At 33.8% G+C, this 23722-nt stretch overlaps 2 protein-coding genes across 2 annotated transcripts in view; one reads left to right on the forward strand and one right to left on the reverse strand.

Annotated features, from left to right (window-relative positions):
* The window catches only part of LOC139875122 (uncharacterized), a 52140-nt gene extending 42597 nt beyond the window's left edge, over window positions 1–9543 (reverse strand). The window contains exon 1 of the mRNA XM_071862486.1: window positions 7775–9543. Within this exon, the coding sequence (XP_071718587.1) occupies window positions 7775–9543 (1769 nt within the window). The remainder of the gene's footprint in view (window positions 1–7774) is intronic.
* A 7569-nt stretch (window positions 9544–17112) lies between these two features.
* On the forward strand, window positions 17113–18798 carry LOC139875123 (F-box/FBD/LRR-repeat protein At1g13570-like). The gene is made up of 4 exons (XM_071862487.1): window positions 17113–17946; window positions 18119–18283; window positions 18396–18685; window positions 18792–18798. Exons 1-4 carry the CDS (start codon window positions 17113–17115, stop codon window positions 18796–18798), a joined length of 1296 nt encoding a protein of 431 aa, XP_071718588.1.
* The last annotated feature ends 4924 nt before the right edge of the window (window positions 18799–23722 follow it).

Below are 23722 nucleotides of genomic sequence, written 5' to 3' on the forward strand. Positions count from 1 at the left end.
TATTAAACTATTAATTTTTATATATAATAAAACTAATTAAAATTTAAAATACAATTTAATTTAAAAACTTAAACTAATTATAATAATAATTAAGTAATTAGGGTTTATTAATAATAATAATAATTATCCGTAATAAATGCTGATTAGGGTTTCTGTCGGTGTCAGGATGGCTCCGCGAGTCGCGGTATTCGAAGCTGCAAACTCCGCGAGTCGCGGGGTTCCAAAATTCAAATGACAGTTTGATTAAAATTCGACGCATTTTTTTTTTATATTCTGTTTTATATTTTCTGTTTAAATATTTAAATAAAATATTTATAAAAACTAAATAAAAACTTATGTTTTAAAAACTAAAATAAAAATAGAAATACTTTATAATAAAAATCTTAAAACTAGATTTATATATATATTAATTAATTTTTTTTCGGTTTTTTTTATGTTTTAAATAAAAATATTTAAATAAAACTTATGTTTTTATAAAATAAAAATAAAGAAACTTTATAAAACTTAAATATTTAACAAACTCTTAAAAATATTTATATTTTTGTTTTCTTTTTATGTTTTCGAATAATTAACACGTATTTTTACAAAAGTGTATTTTTTTTTATAAAAGTAAACTAAAAATTAAAATCCCTTTTTTTTTAATATTTAGCGTTGCGCTTTCGGCGTTTAATTTCCCCGGCAGCGGCGCCAAAAATACTTGATAGTTAAGCTAAGGGGTATAAAATACTATTAAATTTTACAAGGAAATACTATTAAATACGATACAATTTTACACAAGATATTTATTTATTTATAGAATAGATATACTTAAACCTTGCTACAACACTTATAGGCAGTGTACCTAATCGTACAGTAGTGTAGTTTTTAGTAAGTCCGGTTCGTTCCACAGGGAAAATCTTTAAACAAAGCTTAACGCTATATTAGTTTATTTTTATAAAAATACAAATATATATATAAGTAATATTATTATTATAAAGGGGTATTTTTACCGTTTAATGACCGGTTTGTCGATTTTAAAACTTTAGTCGCAGTTAAAACCAAATGTAAAATAATAAATAAATACAAGACTTAATTTAAAGCGTAAAGTAAATAACGATAATGAAATTGCGAATAATAAAAGTGCGATAAAATAAACTTGCGATAATTAAAAAGTACGATAATTAAAAGTGCAATTAAATACAATAACAATAAAAATGCGATAATTAGAAGTGCAATTAAATATAAAATAAAGGAAATTAAATATGAAATAAAAGAATTACGCTTATTTAAACTTCCGTAATCATGATGTTTGACGTGTTGATTTTAGTTTTATGCCCATGGGTTAATTGTCCTTTGTCCTGGATTATTTAATATGTCCGTCTGGTTTTTGTCCATAACAGTCCATCAGTCATAAATATAAAGTGCGAGTATCCTCGTCAAATTATCCTTATACCCGAAGTCAAATATTCCAACTAATTGGGGACTTAAACTGTAACAAGAGTTTTATACTTTGTTTAATAATTACACCAGGATGTCGACTGAGTGTAACCCAAGGTTTTAATACTTTGTTAACAATTATGCCAAGTGTCCTTGTACATAATTTCACCCCTGTTTTAATAATTCTAATGGCTATTAATTCATTCCCGTGTCCGGTTAAATGAACGATTATTCGTACATATAAATACCCCGCTCATCGTGTCCGATTGAGTGTATATGGTAATTTATGGGTATGTCCAATTATAAATCTTTATATTAACATTAACAAACTATCATTTAGTTAAACAAATATAAAGCCCATTAATAGCCCATAGTCTAATTTCCACAAGTGTCGTTCTTTTGTCCAAACCCCAATTATGGTACAAAGCCCAATTACCCAATTTTAGTAATTAGCCCAACATCATGATTACTTCGGATTAAATAAGCATAATAATAACTTAGCTACGAGACATTAAATTAAAAAGGTTGAACATAACTTACAATGATTAAAAATAGCGTAGCGTTACACGGACAGAATTTCGACTTACACCCTTACAACATTCGCTAACATACCCTTATTATTAGGATTAAAATTAAAATTAAAATTAAAATATAAATTATAAATATAAATATTACGTATAGATATAGAGAGATTGATATATTGGATATATATTTTTACGATCAGAATGCGCGAGCTTTATAGGCAGTTTCAACATTTGGGGCTCCGCGACTCGCGGCCCTTTTCTTCTTCAAACTCCGCGAGTCGCGGAGATCGTTTTTACAGCTCACCCACATTTGGCTCTTTGTTTGCCGACGATTTATTTTATAAATATAATATATATATAATTAATATAATTAATTATATATTATATTATATTTAAATACATAGTTAACTTGTAATTTTTAGTCCGTTGCTTCAAGCGTTGAGAGTTGACTCTGGTCCCGGTTCCGGATTTTCGAACGTCCTTGCGTACTATTTTATATCGTGTACTTTGCGTTTTGAATCTTGTACTCTTGTAATTTCGAGACGTTTCTTATCAATAATTGGAACCTCTTTGATTGTATTTTGTACTTTTGAGCTTTTTGGTCGTTTGCGTCTTCAATTCGTCGAGTCTGTCTTTTGTCTTCACCTTTTAATATTTAAACGAATATCACTTGTAAATAGAACATTTGCAACTAAAAGCTTGTCTTTCTTGGGGAATAATGCTATGAAATATATGTTCGTTTTTAGCATTATCACTGTGGACAAATTACAAAGACTGAACCTGACTTCAAAGGATTCAAATGATTCAGTACCTGCTGAAGTCATTAACGAATACCTTGCTTCTGACTCTAAACCCCTGCGGACAATATTCTTCATCATCCTCTGATATTAGAAATTCTAAAATATCATCATATCTTTCATTATAAATATCCTCCATATTTCTGAAGATATTTTCTTAATCTTTCTTATTTGAAATCATTTACCTCTTCGCGCTATCTGTATTACATCATAAAAGAAACTATTTTAGTTTCTAAATTCTGAAACATTCAAGTTTAAAATAGGAATATTTTGAAGTAGTGTTGGGAACTGAAGCATGAATTAGTATAATATAATAACACTTGATCAACGTGATTATATTACAGTAAGTCATGCTGAGTTTATAAATGGAACGTGATGATTCACAGATCATAACATCATCATGTGTCATGTTATACGACTCTTGTATTCTATTTAACCTCTAAAATATCAAGAAAATATTTCTTGATGATTCGGCCTTTTCCAAGGTATTCTAGTAATTTGACAAGTCAAGATCGTGCCATCACAATTTCCTTCCTAGAACATTAACAATGTTCATTCCGAAATTCATATCTGTGAATTCTGGACCATTACAAGCGGTGCTTAATTGCAAGAAGAAGAAATGAAAGGACAAAACTCCGAAAAAGAAATTGGGGTATAAATTGCAGCAAATAAAAGAGAGCATTAACTGTGAATGATAATGATTATAAAAGACAGAAGCAGAGACTTTGAAATATAAGGGAACATATAAAGCCCAACGATAAACCAGAAATTATAAACCATATATATCGATGCATATAGCAATATAAAGACACGGGAGAACTAGAAACACTATAAACCCAAGAGTATAGTAGAAGTAAATAGATTCTTCCGGCGGTAGATGAAAAAGAAGAATGACCGATATGAAAGTTAGAAGTATATCGAGAATCAGAACTGGATGGAGCATATTGATGAATACTTTAAAATATGAGTTGAAGGGGAAAGAATAGAAGGTGATGAAACATGACTAGAAACTTAGAAATCAACAGATTTAACTCACATAATGGCGGAATAAGTGAATCAAACCCTCTAGTGAATAGGTTAAGTTTTTTTTTTTGATTAATTTAGTCAAACCACAACTAAATCAAGTGTGATTAGATCAACACCTAGAGCTATTATTCACCACCTGGGTGATTTGAACTGAGAGAGAATCGGAGGAGCTCACTAGATCTGAGTGTGTGTAACAAATGAGAGGCTTAACCTAAAATGAAGAACATAAGACTTTATATACCCCTGCTGTTGACTCACCCATACGATTTATTCATCACACGTACGAGTTGGCTTCATCAGCCGTACGGGTGATCACTCACTCGTGTCTTCTCATTTAGGTTGTAATTGTGACTTAGCTCAGCATCAACCGTGCGTTTGAGCCTGTCAACCGTACTAGTAAGGCTTCACTCGTACGTCTGACTAAGTCTAACATAGTCAAACATCTAAATCTCATTCCTGCAGTTCCTGTAACCACATACAAACGCGGATAGGATAATAACGAGCAATCATGGTGGTCTGTAAACTGTTGTACCTGCAATGGACGTGGGTAGATGTCTAGGGGCTTGCATAAAATGCATCAACAGAAGGTGTGAGTTGTAAGGAAACGAAAGAGGTGAATTTATAAGAAAATCTCCGACAGAACAATTAAAATGGACGATAGCATTTAAAGCGGATCCTAATTCCCTTGATTACCGGAGAGTCAAATCTTATTAAGAATATTTTCTTCAAATCCCTTGAAATCTGAGAATCAATCATATCTACGTCAAATGATAAGATGAATCTACACTTACTCATTTCACTCTTCTATGTTAGCTTCATTCGTACTCTTCATATAAATGGATAGTTTATCCAAATTATTCGCTGATGATAAAACTCTAATTTTCAGCCCGTATGCATCATGAAAACATACTTATTATCATTCACGACCTTTCCACGCAAATTTCGGGACGAAATTTCTTTAACGGGTAGGTACTGTGACAACCGGAAAATTTCTAACCAAATTTAAACTTTAATCTTTATATATTTCTGACACGATAAGCAATATTTGTTAAGTTAAATTTCAAGAATTTTAAACTATGTTCATACATTCATTCAACCTCGACCAAGTTCCAACGATTCACGAACCATTAAACGAATATGATTATATATGTATATGTGTATATATATTATAACTTGAAACGTAAACAAAATATTAGATTAAATACTTTATATGATTGTATCTGTTTCAAAATGTTTATTAATGGAATTAAAAGATAAGATCAAATGACTGAATTATCAGATATATTGAATTATGATTACAAGTCTCTGTTGAAAGGCCCACGTTGATTTGAGAAATTTTTCCATTTTAACAATATTCGAAAAATGGTAAAGTGATTTATAAATAAGAACAAATTGTCAATCATTGAGAACTAGACAAAGGATAGTGGAAGATTGAATCTCATAAAGACTCGATTGATCTATTTAGTTTCAAACGTACAAAAACGTTTTCAGTTTAAATAGAACTTTATTATTAAAACGTATATAACTTTTATAAATATCTAGAACCACTTTTGACAACTCATTACTTAACTAGTATGATAAAGATAACGATATTTATATTTTATTTTATTAAATATATATAACGATTTAAATTAATATTATATATATTTATACGCGTATTATACGTACATAGTTTTATACTTTTAATATACTTAAATTTTACCTTTACTTTATTTTTACTTTACTTTAACTTTAATAATTTACTTTAATAATTCACACTTTAATAATTCACTTTAATAATTCATACTTTAATAATTCACTTTAATAATTCATACTTTAATAATTCACTTTAATAATTCAAAAATCTATTATAAATAGAATTCAATAGGTTTCATTATTTCATAGAAACTTGAAAATATTTTTCTCTAAACTCTCTCAATCGATTTACATATATATATTTACTCTGTATTATTTCAAGATATTATTAGTATACATAAAATATTACGACGGAGTGCTGTCCGAGTGATTTCGAAATTGTTTTTCGAGTGGGATAGGATTAAGAAAATTATGGGTTATAGCTATGGAGGTGATTGAGTATGGTTCATGGGTATGCTCGTGAGGTTAATATAGTGTTTATCATTTCCGTTGCGTCTACGTACCTTTCCTGCAATATTGAATCTCAATATTGATATGTGAGTACTCATAATTTAACTTTTACATACTAATAGTGTATCCCTGACTAGTGCTCGAGTATTTAGGATTATGCATGCTTGTACTTTTGATATTGCCCTTAGACAGGTTAGGTTGAATCTTGAATTAGTTACACTTGCGGTTGAGATAAGGTATAAGATATGCATGTCCTTGGAAAGCTAGCGAAAAATTAAGAACTTTTCCTTTAGATATCGAATGGTTTCGATGAACGGATTAGAAGTTATAATCAATTGAATTTTCGATATTTTTATTAAAAATGATTATTATTATCGTCGTTTTTATCGTCGTTCTAGTTTTATCTTATTATTATCATTATTATTATCTTTATCAATAAAAGGGATTTATCATTAAAAAATGTTATTTTTTTATTATTACTATCGTTATTATCGTTAAAGTTATAATTAGTATTATTATTATTATTATCCAATTATTATTATTATTGGTATTATTATTATTATTATTATCATTATTAATATATATATATATATCATTATTTAAAAATGGTTATTGTTATTGTTATTATTATTATTACTATATTATCATTAAGATAATTATAATTATTAGTATTATCGTTAATAATGTTTTAGTAACTATCATTATTAATATTAGTGTAATTAAAACAAATATTTGTAACACCTAATTATTTTGATTACTATTATTATCATTATTATGAACATGATATAAAGACGATTAAAAGCTATTAAAAGAAAAGATTAGGAAATAATGGGTAAGAGTATCATGATGAAATTAAAATATTATAAGATATTGATTTAGATAAAATTATCGTTCTTATTATTTTTATCATTACTATTATTATTAAAAGTATCGTTAGTATTAAAACTATAATTTTAACAAAAATTATCATTTTAATAGAAATGTCATTGTTACTATAAAATATCATTATTATTATTATTTTAAATAGAATTATTATTTTAAAGATAATATTAAAAATTATTGTAAATATTAAAGTTATCATAATTAGAATTATCGTTTTATCATAATGTCATCTTAGTAATTATAAATATTGATATTTTTATAATAATTATTATTATTACAAAATAATACAACTTTTACTTACTAACATTATAGATATTATTTTATCAAATAAATATGTGATCAAACATATTTTACTACGTGTAATAACTTACTTTAATAATACATATCATATTATCTTTATGATATATTAAATGAACCCTATAAATTTTATTACTTAATATATATAAAAGTATATTTTAGTATATAAATTTAATTTAATATAAAATTTTATTTATTAATAAATAAATTATATTATTTACTCTAATAAATCTTTTAAAAATATTTAAAAATATAAAACGACAATATTTAAACTATATATTAATCATGTATAGATTTTTGGAAATTATTTTGAGTCAAATTTACTTTTGTTGACTTTTGCATATTAGTCTCGAGCATTAGGATTGTGGTACACTATGACTTGACCTAATTTGTTAGACAAATATTGACCAACACATAAATATATATAATTAATTTAGGTTCGTGAATCCGAGGCCAACCTTGCACTTGTTCAATGACGTTATATGTATTTTTACTACGAAATACAGTATGGTGAGTTTCATTTGCCTTTTTACCCTTATATTTTTGGGACTGAGAATACATGCGCCGTTTTGTTGAGAGGTGTGGGGGCAAGAGAAACGTATTTGAATACCGTTGGTTTGAAAAAGTTGCTGGAATTGTTTGTTATCAAATTCACCACCATTATCACATTGAAAGACTTTTATTTCAGTATTGAATTGAGTTTTAACATATGTACGAAATTGTAAAAATTTGTCAAATGCTTCAGACTTATTACGTAAAGGGAAAATCCATAAATAATGCGAGTAATGATCCAAAAATAAAACATAGTATTTGTATCCGCTAAGACTCGGTATGGGAGACGTCCATAAGTCCGAGTGAACAATGTCAAATAATGAAGTAACATGCGAAACAGAACTACTAAATGGAAGTCTCACGTATTTGCCAAGTTGGCAAGCATGACAAAGAATGGGAGACTTCGTATTATTACAAACAATAGAATTATTGGAAATAAGACGACGAAAAGTATCAGTACTCGGGTGACCAAGTCGCTGATGCCAAATGCTGGGTGTGGTTACAAGAGCTTGATGAGCTGTAGGTGGTGACTGAGGAGTGAGCGGGTAAAGATCTCTGGAGCTATCACATCGAAGTAGTAGACGGCGTGTCAAGTAATCCTTCACAGAAAAACCAAATTCGTCAAATGTAACAGAAACTTTGTTATCACGAGTAAATCTACGTACGGAAATATGGTTTTTAACAATATTGGGGGTGACAAGGACATTAGATAAATGGAGGGGTCGGTGGATATTAGGCAACATGCTATAGCCGGTATTGGTGACGGGAATAGAATTCCCGTCGCCAACGGCGACCGACGGATAAATGCAATGATTAAAAACAGTACTAAAATTATTAATGCTAGAGGTAAGGTGGGTGGACACACAAGTATCCATAGTCCAACCCGAATTACCGTAATCAGGTAGTGTCGTGGCCGCGAAATCATTCGGAATCAAAGTTTCCTGACTAGGCTGAGCTGTAAGAGCAAATGGGGTGTGACCAGTGGGGCCGACAGTGAACTGAGATTGGCCAGGTGTAATCTGTGCAGGCCCATTGACCGTGTGAGCAGCTGGGCCAGAGACCTGACCTGTATTAATCTGAGCAGGCCCAGTTTGAAGATAGCCATTAAATTGTGGACTGGGCATAAGAGGGCCTGTTAAATAACCAGACCCGACAGAAGCTGGCAAACCGATGTAGTGGGCCTGTGGAGATGCAGGGAATCCTGGCGGGCCAGAAAATTGGGCCAGATGAGTTCGCGGCCCATATCCTGGAATAGATGGAACACTGGACCGATTTAAATGTTGTTGGGCTAACAGATGCTGTTGGGCTGCTATGATGTTTAAGAGCTGAGTTTGGTTATTTCCTGTTGTCCGATTACCTGAGGTATTTTGCATATGATTACCAGAACGTGAAGCATGATTTCCTTGGTGAATATAGCGACACTTCTCACCAAATCGACAGTGACCACGACTAAAATTGCGACAAACCTGAGGTGATGTGATCGTTGATCGAGACGGAGCATTTGCGGGAATCTGAGCCATGAGAGCAGTGGGTGCCGAAGGGGTTCCTGGTGAATCAATTGAACCGCGAAGTTGTCGTTGAAGTTGCATCTCTTCAAGGGTGATCATGGACCGAACAGTGTTTAGATTCGGGAATGGTTCGCTATGTAGAATAATGTGAGTAGCATGAGGAAATCGATTATTTAAGCCATTGATCGCATAAGTTACTAACTCTTCATCCTTCATGGTAGATCCGAGGTTCTGGAGCATAGATGCAATCGAATCAATCTTTTGAAAATAAGCTTCTGCCATGAGGTCTCCAACGGTAATAGAACGTAGTTCAGCCGTGAGTTCGACGATCTTGAATCGTTTATTGTCTTGGAAAATATTCTTCAAAAACTCCCATGCTTGATAAGATGTCTTTGGTTGTGAGTTCAAGAGACGTTCAAGGAGTGTTTCCGAGATGGTTAAGAACATCCATCCCATGACGAACGCATCCGCCTTTTTCCAATCGTCCGATGGTGCGTCGGACGTCGTTGATTCGGTCAAGAACGAATCAACATTGAAGGCCGCAGAATGATTGCTAAACAACTTGCTCCAATGGATGTAGTTGTGTTTGTTTAGATCTAGTTTAATGGGAATTAAATGAGTGACGGAAGTGACCGTGTAGATCTTATCGTACTTGCCGGATGTAGATATGTGTGAAAAAAAAAAAAAAAAACAGAAGAAGATGGAAGCTGCTGTAAAGATGTGTTTGTGTGTTAGGGTTTCGTGGTGGTTCTGTGCGATAGGGAGATAGCTACTGATACCATATTAATCATAATTGATATATTGATATTGATATTAACTGAATTGCGTACAAATGAGAATCCTTGCCACATATATAAAGATCACACCAAACATAAGGCTAATCACTAGAATATACTAGAATATGGCCCTTATAAAGATGGGCTTACATCATAATACAATATATAATATGGGCTAACACCAACTTCAAGGAAATTTTTTTTTTACAAGACCTTCTTAAATAGGCTTGAATTTTAGTCAATAACATCTCGTTTTAATCTTATAATGAAATGGGAGATGAAGGGTACTTTGCCGGAGGAGAGCGAACTGGGTGATGAATCCGCCAATGTGTTAGCTTACAAGATAGTGAATCGGTCCGGGAAAAACACTTTGAAAGGGAGGGTTAATGGTAAGTTGAAAAGAGCGGGACCTAGAGGTTAATTGATTGGGTTCGTCTCGTGTTTTTTCGTATATTTTTTAAGTTTTTTGATTTCACTTAGTTCGTTTGGTTTGGTACCTGTTACTAGTGTGTAGTATGCGGTTTAGTATTGGTTAATTTGTTTTAATGTTTTCTGGGTTCTTAAGGAAGACCCATTTATTGATAGTTTTCGTTTAGTTGGTTGTTTTCTAGGTGTGAGCTTCCCCGTTTCCCCGTTTCTTTGTATTCTCCGTTGAGGATGTTTTCCTATGGAAAACAATTTCGTTTGTATATGAGTTTCCGTTGTTTTTCACAAAAAAAAAAAAATCCATTGCATTATTTCTCTCGTTGAAGGTTCAAAACTTCAAACAGCTCGTGATGAAATGCAATAGGGTGATCAAGAGGGTCCCCCTCCCTTGCTGGTCAAATCTGCTACAGAATTTTGTCAAAAAAGAAATCTTGAAGACATTGGAGCGGTATTATTTGTAATATTATATCTACCCATTTCAACATTTTAGGATTCTTACATGTTTCACTCTGTAGGTTGCTGTTGCTCTCTGGCTGGATGCTTTGGTATGTATTTGGATTAAACTCGTTGAGGTTTAAGACAACAATCATAAATCTTGATAAAATATTTTTCTTTTTGCTTGCATATTATGTTGTAAGCCACCAAAGAAGCAGTGCTTCAACGGTACCCACACCCAAATATTCTTGGGAACCCACCATGTGAAAGTTTGCCACATATAGACGCAGGTTCGATCCCTCCAGGGGTCAGTCTGTCACATGGTTGGGGATCCAGGATAGGGGAGTTGCCCGGAGTTATTCCTTGTGGGGTGGACAATGGCTGGTGCCAAAGGCACACGGGATCAGGGTGTTCCTGCCAGTTTACACCTTTTGACACATGTTGTAAGCTGAAATTGGAATATTGATTTTGAAATGAGAAGTATTTAAGTTTATTTGAATTTGAATTGATGATGAATTTTTTGGTTACATTTTGAAAATTAAATTATTGGTTGTTATTATTGACAAAGCTAACTATTACTTATCTATACTATCCTACTTTGTCTGAAATGGCTATATGGTTAAATTAGGAAGGGAGCCAATAACGTTTAGGGAATATATTTAAAGAACACCATAAACTTGGTAAGTAGCCGTTTAGTTAGGTATGATATGATGTACATACATTACAAGAAAAATGAGCTTTATTGACGAGAGCGATTCATCACTAATAACGCTAAATTGTTCACCAAATCGAGTTAGTGACCAAAATAAGTTGGTCAATTTTCGTAAATATAGATCCGTCACAAAACATTATTTGAGGGCAAAATACTAAAATTGGTCACTAAAATGACTATTTGTTTGGTCACTAATATGATATAGTGACAAAATTTAGTGACGGCCTTTTTAATGTTAACTAAATAGCATTAATAGTGACCAAATAATAAGTCGTCACTAAAAAATCGTCACAAACGACCATTTTTCTTGTAGTGATAAGAAATGATGAAGTTTCCTTCTAATCTCCTCAAACACTTTATGTTTATTTGAAGACTTATCTCCAGCTAAATTGTTGCCTCGACAAGATTTGGTAATGTTGATATTGTTGTTCTTTTCCTAATTATGTTCGTGTCCCGAAGTCGGGGCACAAGAGTTCAAGTACGGTTATTAATCAAAGCATTATATCCATCGTTCATAGCACTGCGGCAGACAACCAAGATAAGAGAAAGCTTGAGAGTATGATTTTGGGAGGGGTGAGGTAGTGGAGATGTGACGGTTTAGACGTTGAACAAGTTTAGTAATGCCAGCACGGGAACGGGGGTGGTCATGGGATGAGTCGGCCCATGTGGCGGGGTTGGGTTTGAAGGTTGGGTAGTGGAAGAAGGTGATGTAGGGGCAACATCTTCCATAAACTGTGATGAGAAATCGATTCCTTAATCCAGTGCTTTTCCTTTCAAGTTTGGTTCAATTGATGAATTTGATCTCCAAGCTACAAATGATGGAGATGATTTTGGAGACACGTATGGAATTTATGTTTCTACCTCTTCTTTGCATTGGAAAAAGGTAACAGAGCTTCTGATGCGCTTGATAATTGTAATGAACTGTAGTTTTTAAAGGTGGATCGTACCGTGGACGAGTCCATTTTAAAGTCCATTGGTTTGGTTGTAGGGCCCTCTGATGCGCTGAATGCAGGGCTGCCTGTTGGGGCTGAATGTTGGCCTGCAAATTCCACTTTCGTCGAAACATTGAAAAAACAAAAACAAAAACAAAAAAAAAAAAATACGGAGAAGGAGATGGAGAAGGAAGGATCTTGAAGGCAAGAATGAAGAAAAGCCTACCCCGATTTTAATTGGGCGAAGCGGGAGAATATATTGCGACTGTGAGGTGCTCTCGTGTGAAAGATTTTGTAAATTTTGGCATGTCTTTAATAGGCATTTATCAAAAGTTCAAATGAATAGCGTTAATTTGAAGACAAGAAAAAATGCGAAAGAGATGCATACCCCGGGATCTTTAAAACTCATGGATTATGATGAAGATTTGGTTTACAGAGAAGCAAGCAATCTAAAATTTGATATGGCTCCTCAAGATGGTAACAAGGTTGGATCGTCGGGTACGAATTTTAAGAACTTCGAATAAAGATGCCTTTCAAAGCTTGGCTAACCGTGGTTTTTCCCCTCCTTCTTCGGGTACTATGATTGGTGATTGATCTTCTAATGCTTTGTTCTTTAAGATCGAGAATTCCTCCGAAAAATATCCGTCGAGAGATTTTACATGGCAAGTTATAAAAGGTCGAACCGTAGATTCGATGCTTGTTACATTTTGTAGTTTTTCCTTAAGGTCTACTGTTGGATGTTAGTTTGATGTTTTGTTATGTTTTTTGTTTCGATTCTCCTTTTGGTGTAGTTTGGTTTGATTTAATGTAGATAGATGAGACTCAGTATGAATAGTTAGTTTGTAGGCTGCTTTTTAGGTACGAGCGTCATCGGATCATCTCTTGTATATATATTGTATAGTTGGTTAAAGACGTTTTCTTTTAGAAAATGTTTTAGATTTTATAGAAGTTTTTGTTATTTTTGGCAATAAAAAGATCAACTCTCAGTGTTAACACCTATTTTATTATAAGGTAAGGCTTAGTGTCAACAAGATACTAGAAGTAATCTGGCTTTAGGAGGGCGGAGTGTTGCCGATTGATTTTTACCCTTGGAAAATAATCCCTGCAGACCCGGTTCACAAGTGTAGAAACTTGTGGGGTGGCTTAATCAATCTGTCGTCCGTAGAGCGTAAAAGTGCTAGCCGGATGACTTCTAGTGAGAGAAAGTAGAGAGAGAAAGAGAAGTGAAGCCTCAGCTCTCAAAGTTGTGAGAATGTCTGAACTGTGTAAAATGACGACCCAAGGGGTCTATTTATAGTGTCAGATCCACCAGATTGCTCGGGGACACGTGTCAGATGTTGATACGTTCTGTTACTTGTGATCCGAAATTTACGCTGAAGGTGGCGTTCTCCGGCCAGGGCTTACGCGCTAGGCGGCCTTCAGGGCTTACGCATGACGGAGCAGCCTGTACAGCGGAGAACGCTGGACGGATAACTTCACAAAACTGTTGTTTCCAGTCTTCCTGATGCTACTTTTATGCAACCATTATGCCTTTTATGCGTGTATACGATAGGATACACCATTATCCAGAAACAAAATACTACTCGATAAAAATTGGTATTATAATTCCTTATACAACACACATTGTACTACCTTAATGTAGTCGTACCGACATATGGAATTAATATTTTACACTAACTATGAAGAGAAGTTGATGTCAACATCAGCGAGATACCAACCGCACACAATTAGTTAGTTTTCATTATGCTGTTTAAATGATAGGTTTTCATTGGTTTAAGAAGTCTATCACATTTGATGATCTTGGTACATGGAAAGATGATCGACTTCAATTGAAAGAAAGACAAATTAATTACTTAATTAAATTAATTAATTTAATTACAGTTTAAATAAAGAGTATTTAACTCCGTACTAATTTTAATTGAACAAGGACCTATTCTCTAAATAAAAACTTTTGGTTTTGGAGCGTACACACAAGACAAAATTCGAGGGATGTTTACTTAAGTCACAGTGACCTAAACCCTAAAAACCTGAAAGTCAGAAAAAACTTAAAACGAGAGGGACTGCAAGTTTCGGCGCTAAACTCTAATCGGTAATCCAATGGATTCATCTTTTATTTTGAATATCGGTAAGTTTATTTCTCCCTCATAATTTGATTTAAGATTTTCAAATAAACGTACTTATGTGTGAAAAACTTGATTCACGTTGTAATTTCTATTCGACTTTTTATTTTCCTCAATTTAATGCTGTCGCACATTCATCGTTTATTCCATATGAATTCGTAGTTTCTGATTTAACAATTAAAGTTATTTGTAATTGTTATAACCTAATTAGCGATTTATTCTTAGATTAACATATTCAACAGACCGAAATTTAACCTAGGTACTTATTAGAATCCCTAAAGAATAAAGCAGCAAGTATGAATAGATTGCTTTAGCTATTCACACAATTATACAATGCTTACATATTTGCATCAGTTAAGCTAAGCTGGTCTAGGATTAAAAGATGTGACATAGTGAAAGTGAAACTTTAATGTGTTGAAAATTTTTAAAAGACAAAGAGAGGCAGAACAAGCTTTTTTAACATGAAGAGCTGATAAGACAAATTGCACTCTATACTTAGTTTCATGTATGCTTGGCCTGCAGCTTGCTTTTGGATAGTAATATTGCTTTAGGATACTATTACAACCGTTTAAGATTTCATAGCCCTCATTGTTACCCTTAATAACCTTTTGAACTAAAAGCATTATAAAGACGACTAATCAACAAATAGACAAATGCAGATAGTATCAACTAAGTGTATTCAGATTACCTGATGAGTGATGAATGATTGGCTTGAAACCCGTAATGTAAGCTTCATATGGGCTGCAGAAAATATTGAAAAAGAAACATTAATGATGTTACTTATTGGGAGATGACATGAAAGTAACATAAGCACAACAGAAAAATATTTAACAGCTACTAAAAAGAGAAAATTGGATAAATGGTCCCTGTGGTTTACATGAAAATGGGTAAATGGTCCCTGATGTTCATTTTCGAGGTTCGTGGTCCTTGTGGTTTACACAGCCGGTGTAAATGGTCCCAATTTCTGACGGACGTTTATTTCATCCGTCAAGTGTAATCACGTGCCAAACACGTGATGGGTAAAATCGTCCGTTTACATAATTTAATATTTTTTTCATTCCTTATTTTATCTTCTTCTTCTTCTTCTTCCCATTCTTCATTCCTTTAACAAAATGCCTTTAAATGAAAACACATACCTGCACATACCAAAAAGCTAAAACGCAGTGAAACGAATCAAGATTATATACATATAATTAATTCATAATCACTTACACGATTCCTTAGTGGAACAGTTAACCACAATCTCTATTTTATTTCATGAATGAGTTCTAAAAAATTAAATGAAACAAAAATTTTTACCTTTACATCAAGAATCAAACTAAACCGTTTTTAATATAAATGGATTTAGTAATATTTCCAACACCAAATATCAGGCGATTGAGAAACGTGATATTTTTAATTTCGTCCAGCATATTTTCAAGCAAAAGAAGGTTTCGTGATCCAATATCCTGCCTTGTCCACGACCAGTTCCTGTATACATTGAATATAAATATAATTGTTTAGATCTTACTAGTAGAATAATCAAAATATTCCATTTCCCCCAATTTAGCAGCCTTTTCCGGCGTGCCGCCACCGTCGATTTCATCCCGACCCATAAACAAAAATTGAGAATCAGATCTACCAATACCAAATCGAAGATTGTTGTACTGAAATCGTGGGTGTACGATGATTTGCAACTGAAAGTGTGGGGGTACGATTTGCAACTGAAAGCGAGGGTGTACAATTCTCAACTGACGATGATTCAAGCTCTGTCTAACCTCTGATTAAAGCTCTGCTCCTTTCGCTGATTTTCGTTTGTTTTGATTCGACGTGAGGTGCATCTGATTTTGTTTTAGTGAAAGGTTTCTGTAATTTGGTTTATTTGTTTTTGATTTTTGTGTGTGGGTTTGTATTTGGAATAAAAGAGAGTTAGATCGATTAGGGTTTTTTAAGCTTAAGTTCTTATATATTTTGAGTTTATGTGCAGGGACCACCCACATGCGTTTAGTAAACCACAAGGACCACGAACCCCGAAAATGAACATCAGACCATTTACCCTTTTCATGTAAACCACATGGACCATTTATCTAATTTTCTCTACTAAAAAAGATAAGTCCCTTAATGAAACCATAGGTGGTAAAATGGGCAGGTTAGTTCATGAATGGTTGTTAACTAGATACATGTGAGGTTGTGTTGACCTGAAACACTTCTCGTCCAAACTTTTATACAAATAACTAGTGTATCAAATATGATTATCAAATACATATATATACTACTTTGATAATAAACTAAAACTTTGAAAAAAAATGATTTGGGAGGTTTTATGGATCGAAGATACACATTGGGAAACTTTCAGTTCATTAGATCCGTTGTTTATCAAGCAGTTTTTCTATTTTACTTTTTGTCCCATTGAGAGATATATCATAACCCAAATCAACCCATTTATAAGTAAATTGATCTAACTTCCATTCATAATTCATAAGTAAACTGATATAACATCGGCCTAAGAACTACATCACATTTTGCGCATCTTGGTATGTGGAAATCTTCATCGATTTTGATTGAAGGAAAAACAAATTAATAAAAATAAAAATAAAGAGTATTATATAGTAATTAGATAAACCAGTCTTGTTTTCTTGAATGTAATGACAGATAACAATACTAAGAGGAGGTTTGTAACTTGTACCGAAGTGGATAGAATCAGTAATTTGCCAGAGAATTTGATAGACTTGCTTTTAGAGAAGCTACCTGTTCAAGATGCTGTGAGGACACATGTTCTGTCAAAAAAATGGAGGTACAGATGGACCTCAATGACGTCACTGGTTCTTGATAAACATTTCTCAAGAAAGTTTGCCAAAAATGGAAGTTTTGGTCATAATGGATTTATTAGGATCACAAACTATATCTTTAACTATCTCAAGGGTCCTCGCCTAAAGTTACATCTCCACATACCAAAAATGTTTCTTGATAGTTTCCAAGAAGTCAATCAATGGATTTCATCATTGGCAAGAGATGGTGTTAGAGAACTCGTCCTTACAAATTCAAACCAACCTTATCAACTTCCATATTATTTTTTTCATTGTCTAGAATTGAGAATGCTAGAACTTGACAACTGTATCATTAAGCCACCACTTGAGTTTCAAGGATATCTATATCTCGAAAAACTTACGCTTAGGAATATTGAATTTGGGGCTAACTTACATGGAACTATTATCAACTTACCACAGCTCAAGATGTTGAAACTGGTTGCATGCACCAACGTTTACAATTTCAAGATCAAGTCTACAAAGTTGTTTCAGTTAGTGATCAGGAGTTGCCCCGATGCAACTTTGCTCCACTTGTTGCATAGTAAATGTCTTAGTGAGTTTGGTATATTTATCAAAAAACCTATTCAGGGAGTTGAAAGAGTTAATTTGGCAAGCTTGTTAAGTAATATGCCATGTGTTGGGTATTTTGTTATCGACGGGTATTTTCTCCAGGTACGAGTTGAATTTTAAATTCTAATATTTAAATTTTGCTCTTCATCTTTTTGCGTTTGAGCAAGTGAATACCATTCAACTCTTGTGTATAGTTAGTTCTCATATATTATTTCGTATCATCTTCCAGCCATATCTTCTTTGTTAACTTATAATCTTACTTTCACCCTCACAGTTTTCTATTGCGGAAAATATTCCCAAGTGGCTTCCACACCCAACTAATAGTTTAAAGCTTCTCTACTTACGAGACTTCAAATTTGGTGATTTGTATCAACTTCAAGGTGTTTTATGTATCCTTCGGAACTCACCTAACTTGAGACAACTCGATGTGTACAATCAGGTAAAGAGTGCTAAACGTTTCTCTTGTGTTTTTGTGATGTGTGTACTTTTTATAGTAATTTAATGTGGGTTCCATTTATACACAGTCAGTCTCACTTTTAATGTATTTCCAGGATCTTCCACATGTGCATTTGGATGTGAAACCAGCATTAACTTATTTGGAAGCTTCTGACTGTTTGGACCAGACATTGAACTGCTTGAAAACTATAAATATCATGGATGTAGAAAGATCAAAGCCCTTGTTGCTCTTTATAAAGCTTTTACTTGAACATTCTCCCACACTTGAAAAAATATCAATCCGACCACATGCAACTGCTGATGCTCAGGAAAAGTACAACTTCTCTAAGGATGTTACGCGGTTCCCACGAGCTTCCTCGAAAGCAGAGCTTCACTACTTGGATCCGTAACTACAATCCACTAATAACTTTAAATTACTTTATAATTTGTTGTGTTCTAATTGTATGCATATATGTTATGGGTTTTCATTTTTTATGTTTTGTATGCTGTAGGACTTGAGTATTGTAATACTTAAAATTGGAAATATGGTTATTGCAAAATTCTAATATTATTTTTCTGTATGTATATACTGTTTGATAAACCCAATTATTGGCAATAATAAATTTATGGTTACAGTGACCCTTAACTGAATTTTGCACCTTCCCCATGGTCATGAGCGTCATATCTTCAAGTTATTCAATCTGGTTCTTTAACTTGTTGGGTGGTACCCTATAAAATCGATAACCCTGTTGGTATTTATTTATACTTTGCGAGCGGCTAGCAGTCGGTTCAGTTTAATAAAAACTAGATCAAGTGTTCCTTACACGATAGTTCTGTAACACGCATCTTTGAAAAAAGAAAATTCACAGATTGATTTGTTTGGATAAAATATAGGGGATTATAGTCAAAATGCCCAATCTTATCAAGTTTATTGCCCTGGAGCCCAAATTTTTTTTTCCCAGATTGCCCTCTCAAGATGCAAGGAGCTTTGTGTCTTGCCCGCGCAAGGTGCAAGCTTGCGTCTTGCGACCTTGTGTCCTTATCTTATCAGAATTGGATTTTCTGGATAAGATTTCGTCAGATTTCCTAGATTTTTTCGGATAAGATTTTTACCCTATATATAGAATGACCCTGAAACTTTGCATTCACAGTCTCATTACATTTGAAAACATATTCAATTCAAAGATTATAGCCACGTTAAGGTACTGTTTAAAGCATTTTTTCACTAATTTTAGTATTTATGAATTGTGCTAATGATGATTAATTTTAGTGTGTTGTTCATTTCAGTTGATATCCATGCCAGGAAGAGCTTACGACGAGTTTCACAAGGATAGTCATCACAACTAGGTTGATGATAGACGACGACTAGTGGCTGATCGTATTCTTACTGGTTGTTATGTTGCTGCTCAACCTAACTTTTCTGCATACTAGCGGGGAATTAGTGGTGGAGCTTTTCTCAATCAACCTCAATATAATGCGAACTATCCCAAACTTGTTAGGGAATTTTATGCAAACTATGTATTTGATCCACGTAAGGTGAAATGTGTTCACTTGAACATGTTTGGTTATCCATAAAATTAGACATTGGAGGAGTTTGCTGAGAACCTGGATATCCCCGTGGGGAATTTCAAGTTTTTCAGTCTCATCAAGGATGTGAAAAGTGGCCCAAGGAGGTCACCTGCGAGAAATTTGTTCTCAACTTCTGGTTATGTTATGGATTGTGCAAACCTGATTTTGTCTTTCCAAACAGTGGTCCTATCATTATCAGGGAAGAACATATTTAGGACCTGATGATGAGGGTCGTCGAGAAGAATGTAATATTTCGAGATGATGATGATGTGGAGCTATATGTAACTAAAGTTTTGATTTTGATGTGTTTGATTGAACAAATCCAAATTAATCTTGCATATGTGGTTGCTAATCGAATGGTGGGATTGCCAGCGGCTGCTGGGAGAGGATTACCCTATGGCTTGTTGTTGAACAACTTCTTTCTTTATGAATATGAGTTGATGTATCCTTCTGATCGATTGGAGTTGCTGAGGTTCTGATTGCTGCTTATATGTTTTAATTCGGTTGGTCATGTAATAAACTAGGTCGTATGGCCTTTTGTAATAAACTATGTAATTCGAATTACTTAAATGTTATTGTAATTTTATTCTACCTTTATTCTACCTTCTTTAAATCATATTTTATCAACAAGACGCAAATACGCAAATCATGTCTTGCGTCTACAAATTAGACAACACGCAAGGCGCAAGTGGACTTGCGACCTTGCGTTCTTGCGTCTTTGCGCTTGGTATTTAATTTAGTTTATAACCCTTTTTCGACCACTCACTTGACACACACACACAACCCCACACGCAAGATCGCACAAAACGCTGTTATTTTGCAAATGCAAAAACGCAAGATCATCTTCTCCCTCGTACGCAAACTAGTTCGTAACCACCTTCACCACCTCCACTAGCACCGGTTAATCTTCTTCACCACCACCGCCACGTACGCTTCGTCTCCGTCACCACCAACCCACCTACTCTTCGTCTCCGTCAGTTTTCAAGTAATACACCAACCAAAAAAATCAATAAATCAAGCTAATAACGATGGCAAATCCACATGTTAGTTCTTCCTTCACTAGATATGTTAGTTATAAATATGGTATATATATATATATATATATATATATATATATATATATATATATATATATATATATATATATATATATATATATATATATTTCTTATGTTCGTATATAAATGTGTTTATGTGCACACCAACTGTTTGATGAAATGTCTCTATGATAATCATCAACAGTTAACACTATAATTGGTTTTTTTTTTTTTTTTTTTAATAATGGAGTATATGTTATGTTTTTTTTTGTATATGATGACGGTGAAACAACTCTTTGTTGCTCATCAAATTAACTTCACTGTATAGGCGCAAGGATCATCTTGCGTCCTTGCGTACTGAAAAAAAAAGAGGTCGCAAGACCAAATTTGCGCCCTTGCATCCCGATGGTTTAACACGCAAGTAGTTTCTTGCGTCCTTGCGTTCCGTTTGCTGATGTTCTTCTTACTTTTACTGGGATGGGTTGAAGGTAAATTGACGATGAAGAATAAATTGAGTGTTATAAGTGATGTGAAGAAAGTTATGACAGAGAATCAAATAAAAAAGTTTAAAGAAACATGTTTTGGTCCATGGTTAGATCTTGAATACGTGGGTAATGATTCCGGACTTGTACATGCTATGCTCCAACGTAAAGCCGGAAGGAATAGATGCTGCTAAGTACCCCAAAGAGTGTGATGACATTTGGTTTACTTTTAAGCCTAATTGTTCAATTAGATTTGGTCGGCGTGAATTTTGTCTAGTAACGGGGTTTTTGTTTGGTACCCGTACGGACATGGCACATTATATCCCTAAAAATTATGAAAATGAGACCGCAACAATTAGACGACATTTATTTTCGACCATTAAAGATAGCACAAACATTTTGATTGGTGATATTGAAAAGATGCTTCTAAAAACTAGTCGGGTTGGTATTTCGAATGATGATGTGGTGCGACTAGCAATCATATTGGTTGTAGAGAGCTTTTATGGGTAAACAATCCGCCCATGTGGTGAACAAGAAGTTTTTATATTTAGTCGAAGATTTTTCAAGTGTTAATAAGTTCTCATGGGGGTCTCGTATATGGGAAAGCCAATTAGAGAGCGGAAAGGCGTACACTTTAGCGGGGTTTATGTGGGCATTTAAGGTAACAACATGTTTGATTTTAAATACTTGTATTATTAAATATATATTTGATATTGTTAAAACAAATGATTTGTAGATTTGGATACTCGAGGCTTACCGTCGTACCATTAATGCCTTTGCTAAAAAACGGACAAGAATGGAGTACCGATGGCTCTTTTTTGGAAGTGGTCATCAGCGGAGATTTTTGGAATCTCTGAGTACATTAAACTCCTAGATATTATGGTTAGTTGCATTAATTTTTTTTAAACTAAATTAAATTCATATTTAACTGCTATTAACAGAGAGGATATGGTAAGGGCGCAAGACCATTCTTGCGACCTTGCGTTCTATCCTTAAGCTTGGACGCAAGGTTGAACTTGCTTCTTTACGTACTAGCTGCATAGGAGACGCAAATCTAGATTTGCGTCCTTGCGTCTCGCTGACCAGGATAGTCGCAAGATTTTTCTTTGTAATTTTGCATTTAATATTATGTTTAATTATGCAGGATGATTATCCCAAGAACAAGAAACCTCTACGTGGTATGTTCCCCACTGATACTGAGAAGGGTTGTCAATGGTGGATTGATAGTGACGCGTTCTTTGTTTGAACATTAGTTGAAGAGGAGATCCTGAAAGATGATGATCCCGAAGAAGTTCCGGAAACTGCAGAGCAGACACAAAAACATCAAAATCCGGATGTACGAGAATTACATCGTTTGGTAGCGTTGTTGACCGAGTGGATAGACAAAAGTGAAGATGAATTTAGCAAGCGGATGGAAAAAGTTGAAAATGAATTAAGAGAATGTAAAAGTAAATTATCGGAATGCGAAAATGGTTTTTCAGAGCAAGAGTATCAGGTATATTTTGAATTTACCTTGAATTTATATATTTTTTGCAATTGAATATTTTAAATAGTTCTCTATTGATTTTATATATTTTTGTTTTTTATTTGCTTAGGACGATACGTATTTTGATAAATCTTTGTCTGACAATGAGATTATCAAGCCTTCTCATATGCAAATACGACGTGGAATAAGAGAAAGAACGCCCATGCGTGCATTAAGGTCCCCGTTTACTTCACCTGGCTATAGAAAACCCCTTGAGAAGGTACGTAACTATTATATTAGTTTTATTTCAAATGACTAAATTATGTTTGTGCTAAATTGTGGTTTTTACTGATGGTCGGTGATGGTCGATCTGATGTGGACGCAAGATACAACCTTGCGTCCTTGTGTTATGTGGACGCAAGGTTCTTCTTGCGTCCTTGCATCTAGTATTCGCAAGGTTGTCTTGCGTCCTTGCGTCTAATGTTTGTGTTTTTCTTAACTAGATTTCATGTTTTCCACAGTTGTCCAGACATGTCATTGAGAAAGTGAAAAACATGAATGTTGTCAACCTTGATACAGAAGAGCATGCTTTTGATGTGCAAGTTGTTGATCAGGAAGCTGTTGATGGCCAACCTGATGCTATGGTAGTTGATAATGTGATACCTGAAACAGAAGGACCATAGAAGGTAAGTTGTAATTCTGTCGCAAATAAGGTCTTGCGTCCTTGCGTATGCTTGTTGGTCGGTAGAAAAACCCATCTTGCGCCTTTGCGTCTCGTAAAAAACCTTTACGCAAGGTGTGTCTTGCGTCCTTATGTCTTATTTTAAAATTCTAATGTTGGCTTTTTATGTTGAATTATTGTAGGATGGTAAGCCTCTTGTGAAGGTAAG

This window comes from Rutidosis leptorrhynchoides, chromosome 11 (genome assembly GCF_046630445.1).
Source record: "Rutidosis leptorrhynchoides isolate AG116_Rl617_1_P2 chromosome 11, CSIRO_AGI_Rlap_v1, whole genome shotgun sequence".
Lineage (NCBI taxonomy): Eukaryota > Viridiplantae > Streptophyta > Magnoliopsida > Asterales > Asteraceae > Rutidosis > Rutidosis leptorrhynchoides.